A 21,208-nucleotide genomic window follows, 5' to 3' on the forward strand; every position below is an offset into this window, starting at 1 on the left:
GCGTATCACATTTTTAGGTCACCTTATTCCAAGTCATGATATCTGTTCATTCTGATGGGCAATGATTCTATCAATGGAGACTAGAACTGGTCACAAAATAGGCTTTTTTAGCTGAAAATTTAATTTTTGGCAAAAAATCAAAACCAGAAATATTTTGATTCGGAAATGCTGCCATGCTGGCTCACGGAAGTTGTAGTTCAGGTACATTATGTTCCTGTTCTCCTCTATAGGCTGTTGTCCCTGCTCAGACAACATCTCCTATTAGGGTGACCAGATGTCCCGATTTTATAGGGACAGTCCCGATATTTGGGGCTTTTTTTTTATATGGACTCCTGTTACCCCACCGCCACCCCCTGTCCCGATTTTTCACACTTGCTATCTGGTCACCCTATCTCCTATGAAGCACCATAGTCTCCTTTCATGTAAGGGGAAGTGGTTGTACTGGGAGTCCCTGGCCATAGTACATCATGGGAGATGTAGTCTGGCTAGGTAGCCTGGCCCATAGATGTGAATGGGGACGTGAAGAAATAGATCTGCAACTCCCATGAAACACCACAGTAGGATATCGGAATAAAAATATTTTGTTTTTTGGGTATTTGCTTTTTCTATGAAAAATCAAAAATGTCCACAGAAAGCAGGTACTTTTTGTGGGGGAAAAAATGGTTTTGTCGAAAACTCCAATTTTCTGTTGTAAAAGTTTAGAAAGAAAAATTTCCATCCGCTCCAATCGAGACTGTAGAACACAGCTGACTATACCACCAACATGCAAGGACCTTCAGAGACCCTAGTTTAGTTCTTGATGGATGACTCCCCATTTCTCTTGTAATACAGTTTCTGTTACTTTTGTATATACAGTATTCTAGTGATTTCTGTATACAGTTAAGCAATTGCATATAGTTAATGACTATACCTAATATTCTCAATACAAATATTTGTCGCTATTTATTCACCTACTTTTATTGTATGTCATATAAAGTTATTTAAAATATTTTTAAAAAATAGTTTAATTGTGGAATTATTAAGGGGCACTACTAGACTCACCGTAATGAAGACTGAAGCTAGCTTCCTGATGAAGGTCCTAAGACAGCAAATTATTTAAACAAACACTAAGTACTTTGAGTCAGAGCCATTAGCCTGATGTTAAAAACTCACCCCCTAACTTCACCAGAAATTTCACTTGCTACATTTTATCCAAGGGAAGATGTTTTCTGGAAAGATTGATACAAATTACTGAGAAGTTTTAGAAACACGGGGTGTCAACATTTCCCATAATTTGCTTATTAAAAAGAATTTCCTAATGGAATTTTTGCTTACTTTTCATCTGTAAACATCAACCTTCTCCTGTAGTGTTTAATGACTAGAAAAAAGTGCTTTTCATTTGGGTTTTGAAATATTTAAAGTTACCATGTAAATACCAAAACCCAGATGACTATACAAATTGTGTGTGTGTGTATGTGTATATTTATAAATAAAATGATCACAAAATATGTCAGCATAGTAATAATGTGCATATTTCTAAACTGTGTTCCTTTGGGATAACTGACTATAGGCTGTGGACTTCCTAATGTTACATACACCCTTGTAGTTCACTCATAGCATCTCAATGGCCCCAAATCTGACCTCGTTTATTTGGGGTCAATTTTGCAGAGCATTCTCTCTTTGATAAAGGGCTTGGACAAAGCCCTGGCTGGGATGATTTAATTGGTGTTGGTCCTGCTTTGAGCAGGGGATTGGACTAGATGACCACCTGAGGTCTCTTTCAACCCTAATATTCTATGATTTTATGATTCGTAGATGAGGATAGGTTTGTGTCCAATACAAGCACTAGCACAGGGATGACCTTAGCTGGCAATACTTAGGTGAGTGTTTAATAATAGACTAGATGAAGAACAAAGTAAACCTGCCTGCCAGTTCCCAAGAGAAATGTTCCCTCCCAGGAAAATTAAAATGATATGACATGGAAAGCATGGGATGTGCCTGTCTGTATTGTGTTTTCATTGTTCACAATGTACCATACTGAGAACAAAAAGGTTCCCCGCGGAATTTTCCAAAAGACTTTTTTTCCAAATTATTGTCTTAGCAGTCATTAATTTATAATTGTCTCATTCTAACCAGGGGGCCAGATCCTGCAAAGTGCTGAACATCCTCTGCCTCCCATTGATTTCTGTGGGAGTTGAGAGTGCTCAGCGCTTTGCTAGATCTGGCTTTTATTCTCTCTAGTTTATATTCCAGTCCTGATCTATGTAGTAATTTTGTTTTCTCTTGATAAATGCTTTTCTTTAGTGACTCATGAGAATCTTTTCAAAAAGGGAGAGGAGGTGAAGTGAGAAGTGAATCAAGGGCCTTGAAGCTTTGGACCAACGGTAAGTAATGTGGTGTTTATGTGTGTGTGTGTAATATATCTTGATTCTGTTTTTTAATTTATAAATTGTAACCAGCTCTCCAAACTACAGATGCATGCACCGAATATAAAAAGATGAAACTTCAACAGTTTCTGAGTGCAATTAAAAGAAAAAAGACAATAATGCAAACCACAGAAAATGTTCAGAGCCACTGAACAGCGACTGTATACAGAGGTGAATTTCCTTGATTAGACTTCGCTCCTGTAGAAAAATCATTGCTCTTCTCTGCACAATAAATACCTACATGTATTTGTGTAACGGTTTAATAACACTTACTAGCAAATGCAAAATTGCATAGTCTTCTGTATACCAACAGATCATTCTGCTTCTGCTGATCAGGCTGAAGGTCTGCCTTGCAACTTGCAAACGAGAGACTGAGAAAGGTGGGGGATAGTCCAGGCTGCTGAGCCACGTGACACAGTGGGGATAATAAGCAGCAGCAGTGAGCTGGAGCCGGGGCTTCTCTGGAGACTCAGCCACAGGAACCTGCAGCAGCAGAGAGGGAGGGAGGGGAGTGAAGGTCATCACAGTTCAGCTCATACCTGTATCCTGACAGCTTCAACCTGTCCTGCCAGCAAGACTCATCAATATTAACACCCTCTCACCTTGAAAAAAGAAAAAAAGAAAGAAGGAAGCAGGGAAAAACACCACTGCCTGAACTCAAAGAAAAAAGTAAAAAATAATAATAAAAATCAAGTAATAAAAGCCACAGCAAGTGTAGAGTTGAATCTGGTCCTTGAGCAATATGAACCAGATAGAAACAAGTATGCAGTACAGCTACGAGTATGAAGATGATGAGTATATGATCCAAGAGGAAGAATGGGATAGGGACATGCTCCTGGACCCAGCATGGGAGAAACAGCAAAGGAAGGTCAGGAAAGAAAATAAACTGTGTGTCTGTCGATGTGTATCTGTGGAATAATAATCACCACCTTATTATAATACTTTATCTTGCAGTTGTAAATGCATGTGCACTAGTGAATTCAACCGCTATAATTTTTGCAAAGGAATCTATGATCAGTTTTACTCTTTATATAACCATTTTTAGCTATGTTGTTATATATAGCTTATGAAATAGTCCTTCACTTTCACTTTTAGAATTCTTATATGTAAATGGAGGCTGTATATGAAATTAAATGAACATCATGAAAGTTTTTTGATACGCTTTGCTGACAAAATATTGGTTCACACTGGCTGTTGGCAGAGATTTTAACCATTCTTAAAATCACTTTCTGGGCCATATTTTCAAAAAGTGGCCTCTGAATTTGTGTGTGCACCTGATTGCCTGTAAAAATAAGGTAATTGAAAGTGTAAATGAGAAGCTATGCCTGAAGTTACCCAAAATGCACGTGCAACCATATATTTCCAGGAACAAACTGAAAGACCACTTTTGAAATTGTGGTCCTCTGAGTTGACTCGTATTTGAACTTACTGTCAAATCCAGTGGAACAGTGTGGTTAAGAAAATATAGTCTTGGGAAATGTTCAGGCTGTGGTTTAAAAAATCTCTTTATTTACTGAGTTAGGGACTGAAAGGTACCCAGCTGTCATCCTACCAATTTACAGAGACAACTCTGTGAACACCCTGAGCATCCCACTGTGGAGGAAATGCTTGTTACCTTCTGAATTTTGAAAAACAGTTGTACCAGCATAGAGGCTACTGATGCTCTGTTGCTGAGTACAGGTGGCATTTATAATCTTATCAGCAACTTGGTTAACAGTTTTGATACTCCACTAGATAATGACTAATATGGCTTCATTAAAACATGAAAAAGTAGAAATCACCTAAGCTGTTGCATAAGCAGCACATGGGAAAGGGATGATCACGTGAAATATTTCTGTTATTTCCTAAAGTAACAAATAGTGTTGAAATTCATAGCTGTAAGATCTGGAGTTATGAGGTCATCTGCTAATTGCAGAAATAAAATATGTGGTATCCATCAGGCAATTGGGCCAAATTCTGTCCTTTGCTATGTGTGAAGAGCTCCTGTTGAAAATTTCAGTGGAAGTTGCATATGTGTATCTGAAGGCAGAATTCAGCCTATTGAACACCTACCCTCTATATATAACCTCCCTGTCAAGGTAAGAGCCATTAGTTGCTTTTAGCAGGAAACAAAGGATGAAATCCTAACCATAGGTTGATGGGTCTTTTTTCCCCATTAAATTCAATAGGGCAAGGATTTCACCCTAAATTTCTACTTCTAGCAAAATTGCAAACCTTTCTCCTCCCTTTATTTTTTTGTTTTTGTTTGTTTAGTTTTCAGGACCTGGCATGGTACCATCTGTTCAGACACTACTGTGTGTAGGTAATGTGCACTCTGTGGGCATATCTTGAATACTTGAATCTGTTATTTCAGTTGTATCCTCTGAACCAGTAATAAAACTACATCAGTCATCATTGAGATTTATTTTAGCTGGACATTCGTTTTACCTGGTGAGCAAGTGATTTTGATGTACTGCACCTATGTGGCAATTAAAGCATGGAAGGCTTTTCAGTATTAGAAAATTGAGATTGTTCATTTTGTAAAGTATGGTGTTTATAGTTCCTCTAAGGACCTAATACAGTTTCTGATGCAGCAAAAAACCACATTGCATAACAACTGCAGTTTTGCACAACAGTTTTGTATTTCCAAATAGCATCAACTGGATTTACTTTCCTTGAAAATATTGAATTCATAAGACTGCAGCATCCAGGATAAAACAGATCTTGTGCCCCATTTGAGTCTATGTTCTTGGCAGAGTGGGCAGATGCACAGAATGCTGTAGTAAGAAGACAAAGTACTGAGGGTTTTTTAATGGTGTGGCAGTTGAATAACTCTTGGACTCTCCAGAGGAGTTTTCCTAGAGTGAAAACCAGATATGCAGAGAATCTGGGTTTATTTTTGTTAGCAGTTAATCTGTTGCACATTTTTAACATTTGTTTGGAGGGTGGAGGGAGTAGGACAGGGAAAAGCTCATGTGAGTCACCAACAGTGGACTCTACATTTCTATCCCTTGTTCTAAATCAGTTTGATTTTTCACTCCAGTTAGACAATGCTTCAGTGAAAAGTTAGCAGTTCAGAGCACATCAATAGATTAGCTATATTGTGGCTTTGTTACTTTGTCTGCCACGTGCATTTAAAACAAATGCCAAAGTGATACATATATTTAAAAATAACTAAGAGAGGGCATTCTTATTCCTTGGCTTGGAAAGGAGTCTGATAGTATATTTTCCCCTGGATTAATATCTCAGTAGATGGCCTGATGGATCTGAAGTGATCTAAGGGTGTCAAAATCATTTTTTCAGGGTGCTAAAATAAGTTACGGAAAGTCCATTTCCATATTTACCAGGAGAAGGCTGTAAATGCATGGGCTCGAAGCTTTGTTCAAATATAATAATGAATAGTGATCTCAGTGCAACACTGGCAGTTGGCAGCATATATGTTCTATGAGACAATCTTGGAAGAGGACAAAAATAAATGCCATTGTTTCTATTGTGGGCTGCCCTCTCCAGACTTGCCATTTCACTGATATGCATGGTATGAGATCTGTCAACAGATGCTGGTAACACACGATGACGTCCATAGGATTACAATGGATATGACGCTAATTATAACCACAGCTCATAGGGTATTATGATCCGCAGTAATCCGGGCTCTTGCTGTGGAATTCTTTGTTGCAGAAGTCTCAGTTAAATATGATGTACATTGTACAAAAGGAAGCTGGGGAGTAGCTTTGCTGTATCTGTTGTGAACGTGAACTGCAAATTGAAAGTTTCAGTTGCCGCAAAATTCAACCTGTGTTAAAGGACACCACTAAAGTGCAGCAGTTGGCAGTATACAATATTAGATGCTAATGGTGTAAAACATAATTGGGGATTGTAGGGTTTGAATTTCAAACAGAGGTTTGAAAGAAGGATTAAATGATGAGATTATTAATATATCTTCATTATGGCCTGTGTAGAGATGCTTCCAATACATGTTGATCAGAAAAGTTCAATTTTTGTGTCTTGTTTTCATCTTCAGGAGAAAGTGAACAGGGTCAATTAGTACTTTGGAAGTTTACTGCTTAATAAAAACACAGTGCATTGTCATTGTCAATATGCACTTTGCTTGTTTCATTGTTTAAAAAATATTCTACAAGTGATGTGGATGTAGACACTTGTTCATTTGAACCTAAAAGGAAGCCATCAAGCACAGTTTATATTGTGCCACTTACTAGTCATGGGAAATAATACCTTTCAGTCACTGCCAAGCTGGGCTGTATATGAACTGAAGGCCATACTTGCTGACAATGGAAAACTTAAAAGCCTGAGATTTCCCTTCTGATTTCTGCTGTTTCAAAACAAAAACCTGACATCTAATACATTTCAATAAAATATTTCAGTAACAATTCAGTCGGGAAAAGACTATATCAATTTACTTTAGGCAAATTGGGGCAATGGTAAACTCAAGAACTGAAGTCCCGTATTCTTTGCAGCCTGCCCCTTCGGTTTTAATGAATGTCATCTTTATAACTGGCATCTGATCCTGTGACACCGATGACTGTGGCATCACCAAATGTCTTGAGATTCTGGAGTCAGTCTCAAAGGCTTTTGGAGAATTCTCAGGCTGAGGCTTGGGTGAAAAGACTGAGTATCAGCATGTATGTTGAAGACATTGAGGTGAAAGGCATTACATCCCTTGAGCCCCGGTTTCCCCACAAACGGCATTATGTTGATATTTCATGTTCATTAATTGGATTAAAATTATAGGTGGCTTTTTAAAATAAAGTCTATTGCCTTTTATTATTTATGTCATATATAAAAACAAGTGCTCTAGAATTTTTAGACATAGGAAGACAAAGGTCAATCTTTTGGTTCTGTGTTTGTACAGTGCCTAGCACAGTGGAGTTCTGGTCCTTGACTAGGGCTCATAGGAACTACCACAATGTAAATAATAATTATTAATAAGATTCCTGCCTCCAGAAACCTACAGTCCTAACACTGATGGGGTTGTGTCTGAGTGCTGAGGGCTCCAGGGGTAGTAATTTACAGGGGCAGTATTTTGTTACTCTAGTAAATTTGTTTTCATTTGTACAAAGCTATAGCACTATTTCTTCATTTATTCCCTTTTTAGCTAATTTGCTTGTTTGTTTTCTACTAGCTGTCTCTAACGCCAACTACTGAACACTGTGCTTGCAGCCGTCTATTTTTCATTTGTTTAATTCCAGTTAAAATATTTCACATAAAGTGAGATTTTCAAAGCACTCATTTACTTCCCTTGAAATCAATGGTAAAAATGGATGCGTGGCTGTCATTGACGCGGCTGTGCAGTGCAGTCCATTTGGGCAGATCCTTACATCTGTGCAGAGTCTCACTGGAGTCAATGTGTTTCTGCATGGATGCAGCAGTTCGCTCCCACAAATGAGAGTGAAGAATTGGTGCTCTTATGAATAACACCTTCAAATGTTATGGAAAATTCAATGCTTATCTTTTATCTTAACAAAGCAAGAGTCTGCTGTTGAGAATAGTATTTGCAATTCTAAATTAGGGTGGGTTGCCACTCAGGGAGGTATATTAAACTGGCATTTTAAAATTCTGAGGGCATACATTTTTGTCCTGAGATGCCCCTGTAACTCCTATTTAATATTAATGGGAATTATACATGTGAACTGAGAGCAAACTGTAACTCCAAGTATGCAAACCTCTATTGAATAATTAGGTTCATCCATATTATTTCAACCTTTAACATATATGGAATTTAAATACTTAATTTCATATAGTTAAACACTGCTTGTATTACAATTGCTTTCTGGGCCCCAGAGACATCGTTTATTTAAAGGAATATATTGATATGTATTAAATACTATGAGTTAAGATATTCAACATTAGCAAGTGAGGAGATCCAAAAGGTAATCCTATAGCCCTGCTTGCTGTAACCCTGCTTTTAAAATATGTGGTTGGAATTGTTTTACATTGGGAAAAGTTTCTTTTTCTTCCCCGCATTCTCACTATAAAGACAGTGTGTCAGAAGGATTTTGCTCAAACTTAAAAACAAATTATCTTTGACCAGAGACCAAGAATAGATAATTTCTTCTCAAAGGGTGAATGTATTGGAAAAGTTATGAGAGTAGAAAAATGGAATGACCCGTAATGGACACTGCTTTGGTCACACTTATGATCTTTCATATTGTGTATTAATAGGAGAAATGCTGGTCTTTTCTGCATTCATTAACCAGATATAAAGATGTATTTGGTTAAAACCCCAAACCTGGCAGAAAGTATATATTTATATTTAAGTACGAAAACAAACTGTTTTATTGAATATTCTTACCTTGTGTTTACAGAACTATAATAGTTCATGGGGTAATAAGCTGTTATTGATACTTCATGTATTGGAATTTTTATTATATTAACCTGTTCAATGTGATATTAAAATACAATGAGTTATAACCCCAAGCCTGTTTTTACTGTATTTTCTGTGTCCAGGACATCAGAATGGTGCATTCTAGAGACTATCTCAGAAGTGGGTGATAAGTGTGTGACCAGGGCCGGCTCCAGGCACCAGCCTACCAAGCATGTGCTTGGGGCGGCACCTGGAGGGGGGCGGCGCTCCGGCCGGCCGGGGAGAGCGGGGCCGCGGCCGGGCTCTCCGCCCTCCTCCCAGCGCTCCGGCCGGGGAGAGCGGGGCCGACGCCGGGCTCGCTGCCCTCCCCCCGGCGCTCCAGCCGGCCGGGAAGAGCGGGGCCGCCCTCCCCGCGGCGCTCTGGCCGGTCGGGGAGAGCGGGCCCGCGGCCGGGCTTGCCGCCCTCCTCCCGGCACTCCGGCCGGCCGGGGAGAGCGGGGCCCCGGCTGGGCTCGCTGCCCTCCCCGCGGCGCTCTGGCTGGCCGGGGAGAGCGGGGCCGTGGCCGGGCTCGGCGCCCTCCCCTGCTGTGCTCCCCGCCGGGGGGCCGGGGGCGGCGGGAGGCTTTTTTGCCTGGGGCTGCAAAAAAGCCAGAGCCGGCCCTGTGTGTGACTCCGGGGGGCTCGTGTGCAGAGTCATCTCTACATCAGTGCCTCCTACTTGGAGTGCAGGGCTGAGAGTGGATGTCTGTTTTGACAGTGACAGATAAACAAGAAGACCTGAAATATAGGAAAGAGGGAGAAGTTGTGTGTTGGGGGCGGGAGGGGCATCTAGAAATCTTTGTGCTCCTGATCTAGTGGCTACCTAGGAAGATAGATGCATGGAAATTCATGATTCTTTTGAGTAGAAACATTGCCACCTTCTAAGTAGAGGACAGTAAGATTTATCTGATACCTAAGTTTTATTTTTAGATGGCTTTTGTCATATAATGATTTATTGCTATGGTGTTTTAAAACCTTGACATAAAACATTCTTGTTTGTTATTAAAAGAAATCTTAAGCCTTTGGGATAAAGAAAAGAGCTGAAGATTGTGGACAGGTGCAATTCACTCTTCAGGATATCTGTAATGCCAGGGAATATGCAGATTAGGGCAGTGTGTATGCCAGAATTCTGTATGTCTCATACCGTCTTTTGCAGTACTTCAGGCATGATTATCTATTGTTGTCCTATAAATTAATAGAAAGTGTACTGGAATGAGATTTCTGGCCTTAGTTATACTATTATAGACAAAGCCAGCACAAAGAGCCTTAATCTTATTTACACTGGCGGTATAAAGGGTTCTTTTAAGGTGCATGTAAATTTTACCTCTGCTTAATTTAAGGCCTTTTTACACTGCTAGAGTAGTGCCAAATGTAAACAAGAATAAATCTCAAAGTATTTATTTAGGCTAAACCCCGTACTCCTCTTGCATGCAAAACTCCTTTTGATTTCACTGGGAAGTATGCATGTGTGAAGACTGCCAGAACAGAACAGGCTCATCAGGAAAAACACATGTTGTTTTGTATCCTACTAAATATCCAATCTTTGGCAATATACAGATTAATTTTTCCTTTATGATGCATAAATTTGGCATGTAAATCCTGTAATTACAGCCTCCATCATACTAGAAAATAAGAAAAGTTTGCATTTTAGATGTATAGGCACAGAAGACTCTTAGGAAAGACTAGTCACCATTATGGACCAAATTATCCATCTAGTTAAACGTGTGCAACTTAATTGAGTTCAGTGGAGTTGCACTGATGAACAGGAATTAAGAGAAATTGACTCTATAAATCTGCAGGCAACATCTGTAAATAGTTACAGTAAATTTCACTCCAGAGTCCATGCTGGCTTCCACCGGTGTAGCCTCAGTAGAAATACCGCTCCTTCTTGGAAAGTCTGACGAGGTGAGGAGAAGTTTAAAGTGATGGAAGGCAGCAGCCCCATTCCTCACCTCTGGGATGAGAGAGAGGTGATCAAGCCTGGGTTGCACACTCTGTGGATAAAATAGGAAAAATAAATTAAATGGGTGCCAGGACTGGCTGGAGATCACTAGGAACATTAGGAAGTGTAGAAACATTACTGTTATACTTAAGGTGCCCCAGGACACCACTGTTGTTATTTGGTGTATAATAGCATCCACAGATTGTGATAAGCACTTTCCAATTACAGGTCAACCTTGCATTGAGAGCCAGGTAGGCAGACCTGTGCCTGTGCAGAGCCCCATTGAAATAAATGGCTCTATGCATCTGCATGAAGAGTCAAGGACATATAGTATATGAAGATGATCTCTGCCCCGAAGAATTTCCAGCAACCTGATACATACAGCAGCGTCTCCTTATGCCCACATGGAATCCCATTGAATTTAATGGGGATCTATACAGGCACTGTAGGGCCAGGGCCTAAGGAAACAGTGTAAGGAAGAGGGATGAAAACATACCATCTTTAAAAATAAATAAATATCAGCATTCCCGCTGCTTCACTACCTAGCCAATATTAATTGGCAATTTCTTGTCAGCATCGCAGTAGATGTGGGTTTCTAGGTTAGTGGATTTACAGACTAACTTAGGGAAGGGATTTCATTTGTAAGGAGTGCCACGGAGACAAGTACAAAGACAGTTGTGGCAGACCACGTCTCATATGACCTGCTGAGTCCTAAAATGCAACTCCCAGCCACCCTCTCCCTGTATCTGCTGGGTGAGGACACAGTTGATAAACTGCAGGGTTTTCATTGCTGGTGAATGAAAGCAGCAAACAATTTATGTTTATCAGGTTTATTTATCAACAGGTTCAAGTGGATATTATGGTTGTGTGCATTAAAAAAGAATGATGTGCCTATAATATGAAAATTAGATGCAGCCACTGAGCTCTGGGCAAGCATCCAACATGGATCTTAGCCTTGGGGTGTTGAAAGTTTACGTTGCGAAGTGTTTTTCTCAAATCGGTCAGGGATTTCCTTTTTTTTTTTAAAACAGACATTGAAAGTTTTAACATTAAACAGTAGGTAACAAAAGTTCTGCCCTCTCCTTTTAAAATACTGTTTCCTATGAAAGCCACACTTTGGATGGCAGATGGCTCCATGTAGAGCCTGAATCAAAGCCCACTGAAGTCAATGGAAAGACTCCAGTTGACTTCAGCTAGGTTTGGATCAGGCACCTGTAGAGTCTTCTCTTTGCTATCATATAATCATGTAGGTTGTTGAGAAGTTATTATATATTAACTATTTTCTAGTATTATGCCTTAAATTGTAGATTCTGACCCACAAACAGAGCGCCCTACTCTTTTGCAGCATCCTGCGGAAAGTAGTAGGGCTCCATGTAGGAGTAAGGGCTGTGTATGTGGATTATTTTGCAGGATTGGGCCCTTAGAGATTGGTTTTAAGTTAAAATAGTAACATGCTGAATTCCTTTTGCTGACGTGACTTGTATGGAATTGTGTCTGAGAGAGGACACTGAAGCAGTGGTAGAATGACCATATTTTGTCAGCGTGTTTTATATTTTATCTACATATTATCAATAAACTCTGCTCTGAGGGAGAAATACATGAAAATTGTGGCCATATGTACCCAGAATATAAAAGAAAATTAAACAGCACTTTTATGAAACTATCTCAACCAGAAATATTTCATGGTGGCAGAATTTTAGAGTTCTATTGGGAAATATCCCTTTTAAAAAACCCAAACAAAACAGCATTTTATTTTAAGAAATAAGTGCATTGGTGCAGTACCAATATTTATTCATTTATTTTTTTCCTTTTAATTTATAGTCATCCTATAATCTGAATGTAGCACTTTTGCTTTCTAATGGTCAAAATCTGTACTACACTATGCAGTTCTACTGAATTCATTACACTGAATGACTGGATTTTAAAAATACTCAATGTCCTTTATAACACAGCTGGCTACATTTAAGCATTCTAGACTGAACTTGGTTACAGAGGAATATGTTAGATTATTAATTTCTCTGGCATGTATATATGATACACTACAGAGAGAAGAATTTAAATGAAGTAGAATTGCCTAAAATGGTTCCTGATAAGGACCATAACTTTGTGAACATCTCAGTCAAGTTAATATTGTTCAAAAATTAATTTTCTGTTTTTTAAAGTTAGTTGAAATACATTGAAAAATATGGGATGATCAGAGAGATACTTTTTTCATCTTGGTCTGGTTTCTAGGAAATATATGCACTTCAGGCTGGTGTAATAATGCACTGATAATATTTGCATTTGCAAACAGATTTGCACCTATACCACCTTGGGTCAACCAAGGTTGTTATTAATTGCACGGAAGCTCTCTAAAAGAAAACGCATTGATGGATTTTGGTATACATCAAACTGAGACCATTGGGTAGAGCCATTCACAATGTTATCAGGTACTGTGCAATGGTCCCTTTTCAGTTTATAAAATCAGGCATGAATTTAAGAAAATTACCTATACCACATTATTTAACAGGAAAATACAACAGAATGATCACCCTCTGTGACTGTGCTTCTGTTCCTATAGAGTAACTTTTCCCAGTGGTACTGGAAGCAACTCTTTTTGAAACTAACTAGGGTGGCATGATTTTAATAATTCTCAAACTAGTGGTGGGAAAGAATTACGGTGCAGGACCAGAGGTTCAGTTACTGTCAGTGATGACTTTCCTCTGCTGCTGGGGATGTTGGAACAGGAGAGAGAGACTGAATAAACCAGGTGGAGGAGAGGGAAGGAGAATGACATGAAAAGAGAGAGAATTGAAACAAAAGGGGATGAGAGGGAGGGAGATTGAGACTAAGGACAGATACCAAACAGCTTGAAGGGAGACTAGAAACCAGAGACCAGCTGTGCCTGCTGATGGGAGGTGGGGGGAATCACAGAGTGAGGGGCAGCTGGTGTCAGCAGTGTTACTGATCATGCTCAGTCTGTGTGAGCATGCTCAATACAAGCCAAGCAGCAAACCTGGAGGGGCGTGTGACCCTGCATGCGCCCCCTCCCCATGCATCACCTTGCTAGAAACACACACAACCTGAGAAGTGTAAGAAAGAAATGTAGGGATATAATAAGAGACAAGGTGAATAGGGCAATATCTTTTATTGGACCAACTTCTCTGTTGGTGAAAGAGACCAGCTTTTGAGCTACACAGAGCTCTTCCGCAGGTCAGGGAAAGGTACTCAGTGTGTCACAGCCAAATACAAGGTAAAACAGATTGTTTAGTATAAGTAGCTAACACATATTGTAAGAGACTGTTCAAGGTGAAGTGACCTGTTAACACCTCTCCAGTCATAGGAAAAAAAAGTGAGGTTAGTGAGTTGCAAATTGCTGTAATAAGACATAAAGCCGGCGTCTTTATGAAGACCATGATTTTTAGTGTCTAGCAAAGCTATGACTTCAAGCTCCCAGGCTCATCTTTTGAAGGTGTTCTGCAGGTTTCCTTTGAGGATGACGACTGATCGATTAGATACGGATTGATCATTTTGTGAAGTGTTCACCTACAGGTGATATGATGTTTTTGTCTTTTATCATTTTTCTGTGCGAATTTATTCGAGAGCTTGGTGATTGACTTGTTTCACCCACATAGTTGTTATCAGGGCATTTAGTGCACCAGATGAGATAAACCATATGTCGTGATAAGGCACAAGTATGACCCACAGTTTTGGAAATATGTGTTGCGGGGGATAATGATCATTGTGGCAGTGGAGACATGTTTGCAGATTTTGCATCTGTTGTTATGGCAGAGTCTGGTGTCGCTTTGGGTTGATAGGTCATGGTCTATGGGGAACTTACATAAACATAAGAACATAAGAAAGGCCGTACTGGGTCAGACCAAAGGTCCATCTAGCCCAGTATCTGTCTACCGACAGTGGCCAATGCCAGGTGCCCCAGAGGGAGTGAACCTAACAGGCAATGATCAAGTGATCTCTCTCCTGCCATCCATCTCCATCCTCTGACGAACAGAGGCTAGGGACACCATTCTTATCCATCCTGGCTAATAGCCATTTATGGACTTAGCCACCATGAATTTATCCAGTCCCCTTTTAAACTTGTTTTTGATGATGAGCTTGGAGGTGTTGGGTAGTTGTTTGAAGGCCAGAGGAAAGGGTTTGGGAAAGATTTCTTTCAGGATGTGGTCCCCATCGAGTATGAGTTGTAATTGTTTAATGATACCCCCTATGGATTCCAATGTGGTGGGGTAGGTGCCAACTAGGGGTGTGCAATCAGAGGGGGTCTTTTCTGTATTGAAGCAGGTTCTCTTGGGGTAGTTCGGTGGATGCAATGTACTTCTCTGGTGAAGTGGCCTTATTTGGTGAAGACAGCTTTAAGTGTGTAAAGGTGTGTATCCTGGACATTCTCCTCAGAGCATATTCTGTGGTATCTGAGTGCCTGGCTGTAGATAACAGATATTTTGGAGTGGTTACTGGATCTGTGAAAGTAACTGTGGTGATCTGTGGGTTTCTTGTATATAATTGTCTGTAGGGTTCCATTGCTGAAGTTGGTGCTGGTGCAGGAGTGTTCTAAAGAGAATTTGATGGATTGATGGTGATTGTTGAAATTGTGATGGAAATTTGAGAAAGTTTAGGTCATCTGTCCAGAGGATGAAAATATCATCAAGGTATCTCAGGTATATCATTGGTTTTGTGGTGCATTTGTCCAGAAATTCTTTCTCGAGGTGGCCCATGAAGAGGGTGACCTATTGGGGAGACATCCTAGTACCCAGGGCTGTTCCCATGGTATGGACAAAATATTTGTTGTTGAATATAAAATTGTTATGGGTGAGGATGAAATGGATGAGTCTGGTGATGTGTGTTTGGGAAGGATATCTGAGTGTTGTCCATTGTCTTGTAGATATTTGAGGCCAGTAGCGATGCCGTCATTGTGAGCGATGTTGGAGTAGAGGGAGGTGATATGCATGGTGGAAAGGATGGTGTTCTGAGGGATGTTGTTAACAGTAGCGTAGCTGGGGTGGGAGCAGGGCAGCGGCCGCTCCCCCACTGAGCACAAGTGGCACCGTGTCAATTTCTTGGCGCCTTTTTACTCACCCGGCGGCGCTCCGGGTCTTTGGCAGCACTTTGGCGGCGGGACCTTCACTCGCTCTGCGGGTCTTCGGTGGCATTTCGGTGGTGGGTCCTTCAGTGCCGCCGAAGACACCCGGAGCGAGTGAAGGGCCCGCTGCCAAAGTGCTGCCAAAGACCCGGAGCACCGCCGGGTGAGTAAAATAAAAGTGCCGCAGCGGGTGGCACCTTTTTTTTTTTTTTTTTTTTTTGATCGCTCCCCCTGTTCCCTCCACCTGGCTACGCCCCTGGTTGTTAATGTTGCAGACTCTCTGGAGGAAGTTGGTTGTGTCCTGGAGGAAGCTGGCTCTTTGTGTGGTGAGTGGTTTGAGAATATAATGAGGGTAGGAGAAGAGACAGACACCTGTGTGCATATATAATGATATGTATTTATAGTCTGAGTAAGATATTTAAAAGCACCTTAGGGACTTTGGCACATAAGTCCCATTTTCAAAAATGATTAGGCATTTTAGTCCTATTGAAAGTCAGTGGGACTTAGTCGCCTACATACATTGGTGCTTTTGAAAATTTTACCCTCTGTCTAATTTGTCACCGAGCAATCATGTTACTGAGGTTAAAAATAATCAAGCACAAACAATACATTTTTAAAGCACCTCTTATATTTATGCAGTTGTGTTCTAATAATAATAAAAAAGACAAAACCTTTAAAGTATTAAATCTAAAATGAATACTTTTTTATTTCTCAGTCAGTAACTGTGACTCAGCAGAGAAATTAACTTTCAGTAGATTAAGTATATGCTTTGTGTGCTGAGAAATACTGCATTTAATACACACAAGTGGGTTAGGTTACATAGTGAGCTAATGCACAAGGCTTTCACTTCTGGGAAAGGGACCTCAGTTGAAATCTTGGTTTAGAGAAACTGAATTTGGTGGGCTTCAAATCTGTTATCTAACAGAGTACATATGCATTAATTTACTGTTCAAAAATACTCTGATGTCTGACTATAAATTCTTATGATCACTTGCTGGTAAAAGGATATTGAAACACCAAAAGGTCTTCAGACTGCATTGTCTCTTCTGAGTCTCTTCTCACTTTATCAGTGTGGAAGACATGATCTTACACTTGTGAACATTTTTAAAGCATGTTGATAAACTGAATTATGAAAACTTTTCTATCTACCCTATAACTGGCTGTATCATACACTAGGGTGGGGGGCAGGGGAGCGGCAGTGTCGCATATAATTAACAGGTAAAGATAGCACTGTGAAGAAAAAGCCTCAGAGAAAGCAGGGGAGACAGTTGGAAATCCAGTCTACTAAATCTTGGATTAGCCTACTTCAATTAATCCTACTATCCAGAGGGCATACCGTCCGTTTCACCCACACTATCATTTGGAAGTAATTGTTTCCTTCACATTATCTTAAATAGCTAAGGATCATTTAAAAATATGTCTGTAGGAAAAAAGTCAGCCAGCACCTACATTGGTGGTTCAGGAGGCAATGAGATGCCGGAAGGAGCGTGTTGGGGATCACATGACACTGTTGATGGTGGAAGAGCAGTGAGTGGGACCTGAGACTGGAAAAGGGAACCAGAAATAAAATTCAATGATATGAATGTTCATGTGCTGATGATGGAGCATTGGTCATGTTGATTCCTTCTGCTTAACTGACTTGGTGGAGAACTTCATCCAGTGCAATGGGCATGTGCTCCGCCTCAGAGTCCACCTGTGTAACACAGGTGTAGAAGTGCCTCTGCCGAACCACCAGAATAGCTAAGGAGCAGCTTCCTCTGGCACCTTCCTCTTTCATCCTGTCTCAATTCTCCCTTTTCTCAATTCTAGAGGCAGACAGTCATAGCAGAGCTTATGCTGTTCTTTTCTACAAGCGGCTTGCCATAGGAGACTGGCCATGCAACTGGAATAGAACCTACATGTAAGGTGCAGTACACAGAAAACAGAATGACATCTTCTTTGTTAGATCTCTATATTCACACCCTTCGTCATCACTCTGCCAAGCTACACGTCTTCAGTTGACCCTAGCCCCTTTAATACTGTGTAGTTACTTTTCTTGGAATAGCCTCCAGCTCATTGATATCCTTCTGTTATGAAGGTGGCCAGTCCTGAATGTAATATTCCAGACATGATTTCACTTGAACTGTATAGAGGACCGATTACTTCCCTCCTTTGTGACTTGATGCCTTTGCATAGCAACTCAAAAATCTCACCGGATTTGTTTGTTCCCATAGTACAGACTATGTTCTTGTCTATCTTGCTGTTTCAGTTATGCAGGAGTTGAACCCCAAAAGCTTCCCCACATCCTGCTGTTTATTCCAGTGCGGCACAAATCTGTTTGGGGGCATAGAGACACCTCAGACGTCCCCGTGCTCTACAGTGATCCAAAAAGCACCAGTACACTGTGCATGCTAAAATATATCTGATACAAAGCTAGGTGACCCTGAGAGAAGGAAATGTTTTCTTCAGCAGCACAAATGCCAAATTCTGTCCTCGAGGGCTTGATCCTGCAAGGTGCTGAGTATTGACTGAGAACTGCTGAGTACCATCAATCCTATTTATATCACTGGGAGTTGAGGGTACAGCACCTTGCAGGTTTGGGCCCCCAGATGCATGCATGGTTTCCATTTACTTAAATGGGATTCACATATAAATGCAGAATTTGGCATTGTACTATATGTAAAACAAAGCACTATAATGTCTTAATTGTTAAATTATTAAATGCTAGAACAATATGGCTTACTGGAAGAGATCAATGTGTTAATGAACTTTTGCTCCAAGGGGAAATACAAAATTAACCTTGTAAAAATAAAAGGCATCAAAGGCCATAGTGTCAAAAACACAGCATTCAAACCTAGGTATTGTTTTGTTCCATCAGTCCTTTTTTCCTATCTCCCCGCTCCCGCCTGCCCTGCCCAAAACTTTAACCTAATTTAGCAACTTTAGGTGTGGATTTAGTCTTCTCACAAGTTATGTGTGTCAAGCGGTTGTTTTTCACTCAATAGTACTTTCAGCATGAGAACACTTGTAACTTTAATAAATTATCCAGTTTCATTCACTTTTTGTAACATATTTTATATTTACAGAACCAACATTTTTGAGTGACACAAAAGGGTCCTTAATTTATCTATTTTAGATACTTAAGTGGCCTCTATCACTATGGTGTCTGAGGATCTCACAATCTTTAATATATTTATCCTCCCAGCACTTCAGTGAGGTAAGGAAGTAGTCTATGGATGGGCACTGAAGCATAGAGAGACTAAGGGTCTGTCTACACAGCAAAGAAAAACCCGCATCTGGCCCATGCCAGCTGACTCAGGCTGTGGGGCTGTTTCATTGCACTTCCAGGCTCGGGCTGGAGTCAGAGTTCTGGGACCCTCCCATCCAGGCTCCAGCCTGACCCCAGAAGTCTACACAGCAATGAAACAGCCCCGCAGCTTGAGCCCTATGAGCCCGCATCAGCTGGCACAGACCAGCTGCAGGTTTTTCTTTGCTGTGTAGATGTATCCTCAGGAACTTGCCTGGCCCTACAGGAAGGCTGTGGTGTAGTAGGGACTCAAAACCATGTCTCCCAAGTCTAAAGTTAACACCTTAGCCACTGGATCATGCTTCCTTTCTGATCAGTATAGCAATTTAATATGGGGGCTAATGTATGTTGGAAATTTGTTAGTATTGTAGATACTGTGTATTGGCATAAGAGATAATATTTATTTAACTGTTATAGTGCTAATGTTATACCCTAAGCAGTTAACACAGATTAAAAGTACAGTCTTCAATACTAAAAAAAAATTAAGATCTTAATATTGTTATGGTGGGAGTCACTGGAGGACGTTGTTACACAAAGTATTACCAGTTTGTTTTCTTAGCATGCAAGCAGTGTTCGGTCTTTGAAGATATACATATTGTTGTAAGTTTTGTGATGGATATTCTTTTTGGGGGAGCTGTTGCCAACAGCTGGAGAGTTTGCTTTCTGCTTTACCTTGTCTAGCCAGAATCAATTCTTTGTGCAGAGTTGCTTCCTGAGGCAGGGCATTGGTGTTGGACTGAGGTTTCTGAAAGCAGGAATTACCGGTATACCATTTATGACCAACTCTGTTCAAAGATGGGTGTGTATAGTGTATATAAACAAGCTATACTATGAAAATACCCAGACTCCACATCACTGATGTCTTCTCCAACAGGAAACCAACCTGCAAGACCCTGAAATCTACTACTAATCAGCAGGGTAGTGACCATATTAAGGAATTGAACTCCCTATTTCAATATTAACAAGAGCCTGGAAATTAATTTGTATACTGGGGATTGGATAGCTCAGGATACTGGAGATATGGAGCCTTTCAGTTTTAGGTCACAGAGGCCATGTGGATAGTTTTGATAGATAGATATGGAGCCTTTCAGTTTTGAATCCAGAGGCCATGTGGATAGTGACAAAGTTGTTAAGACTTGGAAGCTGTTTACTAGCCGGTGTGAAATGAGTTGGCATGCTCAGTTTCACTCTCAGTGGACAGCTGTCCACATTGCATAAATCATCACACTTGGCAGCCTTACTGGAGAGGCCAAAGATTGGTCCTAGGTTGTGGGCTTTCTGAACTGTGCCTTGCACAATGGGGCCTCGCTTGTAATATCAATAACAACACAGGTGTAATGGACAGAAAAGCTAAATCACTACTTCACTCATAGAAGTAATCTGAAGGGAACATTTGTGGGGCAGTTAAGGACCATTTGCACAACCATTCTCCATGCTGTGGCTAGAAAGATTACTTCTGTCTCCAGAGCTGTCACTCTGGCACATTTCACAAGGAAAAGCATTCACTAAAATTTTTCAAAGGGGTAGTGGGAAGATAACTAGCACGCAGGGCCATCCTTACCCATACGCAAAGTACGCAGCTGTGTAGGGCACCAGGAAATTTGGGGCACCAAATTTCCTGGTGCTCTACACAGCTGCATGCTGCTCCAGCCCCTGCTCCGCCTCTTCCCCATGGCCTCCGGCCCAGCCCCCCCACTCCACCCCTTCCCCAAAGCCCCTGCCCGTGCTCCACCCCAGCCCCACCTCTTCCCGCCCCTGCTCCGACCCAGCCATGCCCCCCCACTCCACCCCTTCCCCTGAGGACTGCAGAAGGGGTCTGGCATGCCCTGCATTCACCAGACGGCGCTAAGTGCAGTGACCCAGCCCACACCGTGCCGCGCCACTGGTGAGTGCTGGGGGGCAGTTCCTCCCTACCCCCCAAGTCCCAAGGCTGGGATCCAGGGGAGCAGAGTGGAGCAGGCTGGGGCTGGATCACTCCACTTCCCGCCGCCGCATCTGTGCGGGGTCGGGCCCGCCCTGCAATCACCGGCCCCAACCCACTCCGTCGGATTGTGCTGGAGGACAGTTTCCCCCCTACCCCCAAAACCTGCTCCTGCCTCCCTGCGGAGGCCTGGGGCCACCCTCCACCCCCCGTGGGGGGCTGCGTAGGGCACCAAAA

The 21,208-nt window shown here is 41.3% G+C and overlaps 1 protein-coding gene across 15 annotated transcripts in view; it reads left to right on the forward strand.

The window, feature by feature from the left end:
* The first annotated feature begins 467 nt into the window (after positions 1-467).
* Positions 468-21,208, forward strand: part of ACTN2 (actinin alpha 2) — an 86,451-nt gene continuing 65,710 nt past the window's right edge. For 11 of the 15 annotated variants that reach the window (XM_065401253.1, XM_065401252.1, XM_065401250.1 and 8 more), the window contains exon 1: positions 3,169-3,273. In XM_065401253.1, coding sequence (XP_065257325.1) covers positions 3,169-3,273 — 105 coding nt within the window. Of the gene's footprint in view, positions 477-3,144; positions 3,274-21,208 lie in introns of those variants that run through there. The other 4 variants (XM_065401258.1, XM_065401263.1, XM_065401251.1 and 1 more) reach the window with 4 other exon arrangements.

The sequence above is a fragment of the Emys orbicularis genome, chromosome 3 (genome assembly GCF_028017835.1).
Source record: "Emys orbicularis isolate rEmyOrb1 chromosome 3, rEmyOrb1.hap1, whole genome shotgun sequence".
Lineage (NCBI taxonomy): Eukaryota > Metazoa > Chordata > Testudines > Emydidae > Emys > Emys orbicularis.